This window comes from Triticum dicoccoides, chromosome 4A (assembly GCF_002162155.2).
Source record: "Triticum dicoccoides isolate Atlit2015 ecotype Zavitan chromosome 4A, WEW_v2.0, whole genome shotgun sequence".
Taxonomy (NCBI): domain Eukaryota; kingdom Viridiplantae; phylum Streptophyta; class Magnoliopsida; order Poales; family Poaceae; genus Triticum; species Triticum dicoccoides.
In genome coordinates, this window is record NC_041386.1 from 402,311,073 (window position 1) to 402,316,937 (window position 5,865).

Sequence of the window (5,865 nt, forward strand, 5' to 3'; positions counted from 1 at the left end):
CAAAATCCCTCTATGTTTAGTACTTGAAAACTATTTTACATCACTGATTTTCTGAACCAATCATAACTCTGTCCACGGATCGATGACATAGCGTCCATCCATCCATCCATCACTCCATCCCACATCCATCCATCCATCTATCTACAGAAAAAAAGAAAAAAAGGAAAGAAAAAGAGATACCCCCACCCGCAGCCCAAACCCTAGCTCAGATCGACCCCTCCCCCTGTCGACCCCTTCCTCCCTCATCCCCATCTCTTCGCCGCCGCCCCCTTCCCGATCTAGATTCCTCCTCCGCCGCCCCTCCCTTCCACCACTCAGTCGCCCCCTTAGCAGATCAAGCGAGCCGCCCAACCTCACCGGCCTCCTCTATCTCTTCCGGTTAGATCCGACGGGCACATCTTCCTGCAGCCTCCACTCCACCGTAGGCATCCTTTCCCCTCCCTCTCCGTAGATCCTTTTGAGAAGCCACGTCGAGGGCGGCGCCGCCACTAGCGGGAGGGGGATGGCGCCACCACCAGCCACGGCGGAGAGGTGGAGCCCTGGCACCCCCGACGGCTTCGCCGTCCCCAGGAGCCACTTCACCCTGCGCCTGAGTGCCAGCTGCTGCTCCTACCACATCACCCCGCCGGTGAGCAGCGGCGGATGGTCCCGGCCGCCCAGGGCGCCGCCGGCGACGGATTCCCCGTATGTGAGGGCGAAGCAGGCGCAGGTAACACAACCACTGCCATCATGCGCGATCCCTTCCCATTCAGGTTCCGAAACCCAACGCCATGCTATCTCGTCCTTCGGGCCATTGTCCGTCCGGTAGGGTTTCGGGGTGCCTAATTAGATGCAACTGATAGATATGGTAGATCGACTTGCGGTGCTGCACTTTGTCTTCCCGATTGTTCGTATAAACTCGTCTCAGGATGATTCTGTTAGTTGAATTGAGCATTGTAATGGTATTCTACACTTGCTAAATCAATAATGTTCCTCAATGTGTTAAATCAAGCCCTGCAGAGCTGTTGTGCTCATGCCTGTGCTGATATCCGAGACACATCTTGCATACAGATGACGCTGGTGCTGTTGTGCTTGTGCCTATGCTATTCTGTTGATCTGTGTGGGTTTCCAGCATTAGGCTCGATTTCTTGTTGGTAGATTGTGTGGCGTGGTAGCTTGCTTGGTTCGATATGGGCTAACAGCGAGTCTTCCGTAGATCATGGCTTGCTGCTGGTTTTCATGGATCTAAAGTGTGCGTCCGTTTCTATTGGAGGAATTTTGTGTCTTTCCTTTTGAGTGATCCTGGAAAGCTAGTTGGTTAATCGCTGAAATATTTCATCTTGCTAATAATGTTCACCTTGCTTTGCTTAGCTGGTCATTTCAAGATATGTATATGACATGCCCATGGGCATCATGTTTTGGGCTTTCCTTAGAAGTTGCTTTGACTATGTAGTGTAGATAAATAAATACTCTTAGGAGACTGGATTTGAGGTGTTCTAGTTCATTTGGTAGACGAAATTCAGTTTAGATTCTGAATTTGTTGAACATGTGACAATTCCTTCATTCTCATGTGCAATAGATCCTTTGTGGTAGTAAGAATTCATATTATTGTGATGTTTACTCCTGTTTAAGTTTTTCATTCTCATTGTTCTGATCGGTTACCATTTTGGTTTGCAGAAAGGTACCAAGAGGGTGCATTTTGTGAGGAACTTGATCAGGGAGGTCGCTGGGTTTGCCCCGTATGAGAAGCGTATCACTGAGCTTCTCAAGGTTGGCAAGGACAAGCGTGCCCGGAAGGTGGCGAAGCAAAAGTTGGGTACCCACAAGAGGGCGAAGAAGAAGAAGAGAGGAGATGTCCAGTGTCCTCAGGAAGATGAGGTGTGTAAAATTTGGGCAGTTCTGGAACTAACTAGGAGTTAAGACGCTATATTTTATTAAAAATGAGTTGCTCTGAACTAGTATCAGTTGCAAAATGTGTTACATATTGACCCGGAGGTCGGGATCATGACTCGTAGAGGCATTAAAAGTAATAATATGCATACTTGTTTCAAGGATTAGGTAAAGTTGTCATGATACATTACATTCATTCTTAGTATGGAAGTTGAAGCAACCCCTAGTACTAAATTTTCTATGGCTCGCTTCCTTCGCTGTGAAGACAGAGCGGGTGGAGAGTTTTGCCGGTGTGCGCGCAAGTGCTTTGATTAGTAAAAGATGTAAACATGCTCATCATATGCTATCTGATTCTGAGTCGATTTAGATTAATTATGATTTTGTTATTCTGCTTTATGATTTACTCAATCACTATTGTTTCATGATGATTATGCAGTAATGCTCCTATTCTTCCTCGACCACCTGGACCACCACGCCAGCGGGCTCCTGAAGCATTAACTTCAGTAACGGTGACCATCCATTCCTCCATTCCTTGTTTGCAGCTAGCGTTTTAGTTCTCCTAGAGCTAGTTAGTTTAGTCTGCTATGGTTTGGAGTGCTTTGGGTTTCAATTCACTGCAACAGAAGCACCATTCTTTTGCCTTTTTCATTTAGATGCCTTTGGATTGTTTTGCATCAGAACCTGTTCAAGGAGATTTGCTTTTGGTAGATGCAGAGTATAGATTAATTATTCCATAAAATTCATCACATGAGTATACTACTTAATAGCCAATAGTTTACTTAATTTCTTTGCACTACCTTGCTGTTTGACTGCTATTTTATGGTTTGGATGTATATACGAGATGGTGGGCTGTTGGATGTGGATTGTGAGTCCACGGCAAGACTGAGCATTCTTTTAGCAACTTGTTGTACACTTGCTCTGCTTGAGGCTAATATATAACTTGTGCCTTTTAACTTGATGTGCATAGCATGCAATTTTTTACTGTATCACATTCACACTGTCTGAATCCTAATACCCATTTCTGTACAATGTCAATAGTGCATTTGGTTTGCATTGATCATTAGCAGTTTGTATCAAATGCAGGTGCTCTGCTTCTCCACGGGCTCGTTCACCATTCGTTCAACTTTAGAGCTCATCAGGTCTGTTCTTGCCCTGACCAAGCTGTTCAAGTATGTTAGGTTTGCAATAATATTTATTATTAGTTGGGCTCTTGCAATGCATAGGCACAGCAGGATATACTCCTGTGTGCTACTAAATGTCACAGAGAAGAAACAAAGATGGCAAGTAAAAAGAAACTGTTTATAACTTGAACACTAGCTGAATTTATGGCAAAACTAATTTGTAAAACAAAACATGGATTAGATCAACAAGTCCTTAGCATATCAAATGTGCCACTTTGGAAATGTCAGCCTGTAGCACATAATATGTTATCTTATTGTTGCTGTGTCACTATATCCTAGTAATTCTGCTGTTTCACTTTATCCCAGTAAAGCAAGATGCTTGTTATACTCATGTTCCTGATGATATTGGTGTACACTCAGTTTGGCTGTTTCTTCTAGTTCTGCTACTAGTTGCTGTGTAGTAATACAGAAATATTAATGCTCAAATATGCTGATGTGGCCTGTAGCACACCTGCTTCGAAGCTCACCCGTCCGTCGTCATCGCCTTCGATGACGACGAGGACACCGTAGGCACCGTCGGCCTCGGCGGCGGCTTCCACCACTACCACATCGTCGTCACCTACCAAGGCGTCAAGGGGTGAATTGATTTGATCGTTAATATGTGGCTGGATGTGATGTTTTGCAGGTTGAAGGTGCTAAGGTGTTGGAGACGTGCCTGTACTTGTTGAGCGTTTTATCTGTAGAGTGCTATATTGTGATTGGTGTAATATTGTATGGTTATATTGTGATTGGTGGAATGTAATAAAATTGATTGGTACATCGGTGATTTGGATATTATTTGAATATATTTAAAATGTGTTCTCTGATTGGTATATCATTGAGTTACAAGTTGTGAAAAATTAAAACCTGATGTTTGGGACCTAGTGCCTAGAAGAATCTAACAATGTGCATCCAGTTGACTACAATAATCTAAAAATTGAATGTAACAAAAAAAAGAAAACTCGAAAATAAAAAATATATAGAATGTGAAAAGGCTGCACCTCAGAAAGCAAAAAGGCCGCCCAAGCCCACGTAGCTAGCAAAAATAATAGGAAAAAATACATTAAAAAGGCCGAATTGTTGGGCTCGGCCCATGTAAAACGCCGAATTGGACCGGGCTGATTCTTGTGCCACATTAGGTTGCCACACTGGTGCCTACGTGGCCTGAGGAGGTTGCTAGTGGCCAAAAATTTGGTCGTGGAACCAGCGACCTTTTACATATCACAAAGAAGGTCACTAATTTCTGTTTATGACCCCCAACTTTTAACCTTCTGTTTTTGGTCACAAAAAAGTCGCAAATGAAAAACTATGACCTTTCAGTGGCCAATAGTGAGGGTCACAAGCTGACATATTTCTTGTAGTGCAAAGATTCGGTTCGCAGTCGTCGGCAAGTGGCCTTGCTACCCATGCCGGTGTCAACCTCAACTCGCAAGCGAGACCGTCGGAGTGGTTCCCGGGGCTTGGGCTCTACAGAGCCTTCCTCCAGAGTGACTATGACGAGCTCCTCACTGGTGCGTGAGGGGCTCCGAGCTACCTCCCTATCGTGAATGACTTCCGTGATGAGTTAGCCCATGCTTTGTTTCATGGAGTGTATTTTTTTGTGAAGCTTAATTGAGGACTTGTATGTTTAAGTGGGATATCTCAATTGTATGGAAAAAGTAAAATTTATCATGTTTTGCATGCTTGATTTGTAAAGATGGTCCATTTATGTCAATTGTGAGCGGGAGGAGGCCACACAAGAGCCGGCCACACCAAATCCGGCAGGAAATAGGGTCCAAAGTAGCCAAATGATTGAGAAAGAACATTTAGTGTCAATCTAACCCTGCCATCCATACACCTCTTTGGTTTAGAGTTAGTTCAGGGTTAGAATCTAACTATAACCTCTAACTGAGTTAGAGTTCTCCTCGTCTCGGTTCATCGCCATCATACTTTTCCATTCCCGTGTTTTCAGTATCCTGGCAATCAAAGAGGCCCTTAGACTAGTTTAGGTCCGGTAGTTTTTTATGAACGTGTTATGTCCAAAATTCAATGAACGTGCTCCGGTTTCTACAAAAATAATCTGGTTTCATGTAGTAATTTATTTATTCTTCTGCGGGGGGTTTGCATGTAATTCGTGAGGTCTGAAATGTAAAGTACCCTGGCATATGCTCCGAGTCGTGCATGCACTATGACCTAGATGCTCTATGTCCCACATGTCGGCGAAAGGGAGCACGTGGAAATAGCCTAGGAGCACATATAGGAGGATAAGTGCGTGAAAAAATATGTACGGTGAAGCGTAGTTGCGATTCGAAAAGGAGACCTAAAGTGATGACAGGTATAGGTCGCACGCACCCAACTAGTGGTAGTACTAGACTTACGACTACTTTTTCCCTCAAAAAAAGAGGTACAAGTGCTCAGTACTCCTATTCTATCAAAACGAGTACCATCTGACAACATCATACGTGCTACAGCTAGCTCTTCTCCCTCGTTTCTCTCTTCTAATTCTAAACTCAGCCGATGCTCGGTGGGCGGGGTGGGGATTTGCCGATGGTCGGTTTGCTCAACTGCAGCCCCACCTCACAGTGAAAACGTTACGACTGGAATAAAAATGCCATATACTTCAATACTAATAAAACATTATGGCCACGAGGTGATGCAGTGCTGGTTACACGAGGCAAGAAGAAGAGATGCATCCATCGACGACGTCCACCTCCTCGACTCAGGGTGCCGGCCCGTGCCTAAGTAGCAGCGGCTTTCGTGGCCAGGTCAACATGCTTGTGAACAATTGCGTCCAAAGATTCCAGCTGCTGGAAGAAGGCCAACGTCTTTCTGTCCTCGCTGGCCTTGTAGTGGCCTA

At 44.7% G+C, this 5,865-nt stretch overlaps 1 protein-coding gene across 4 annotated transcripts; it reads left to right on the plus strand.

Moving 5' to 3' along the window:
- The first annotated feature begins 222 nt into the window (after positions 1 to 222).
- Positions 223 to 3,862, plus strand: LOC119288933. 4 transcript variants are annotated; one of them, XM_037568404.1, is made up of 5 exons: positions 223 to 709; positions 1,657 to 1,857; positions 2,349 to 2,378; positions 2,953 to 3,008; positions 3,497 to 3,862. In XM_037568404.1, the coding sequence occupies exons 1-5, from the start codon at positions 503 to 505 to the stop codon at positions 3,558 to 3,560; spliced, it is 558 nt and encodes a 185-aa protein (XP_037424301.1). In that variant the 5' UTR covers positions 223 to 502; the 3' UTR covers positions 3,561 to 3,862. The 4 variants fall into 4 exon arrangements, 3 of the variants coding, with proteins under 3 accessions (XP_037424301.1, XP_037424300.1, XP_037424302.1); XM_037568403.1 differs by having other exon boundaries at positions 2,349 to 2,367; XM_037568405.1 differs by lacking the exon at positions 2,349 to 2,378.
- Positions 3,863 to 5,865: the final 2,003 nt, after the last annotated feature.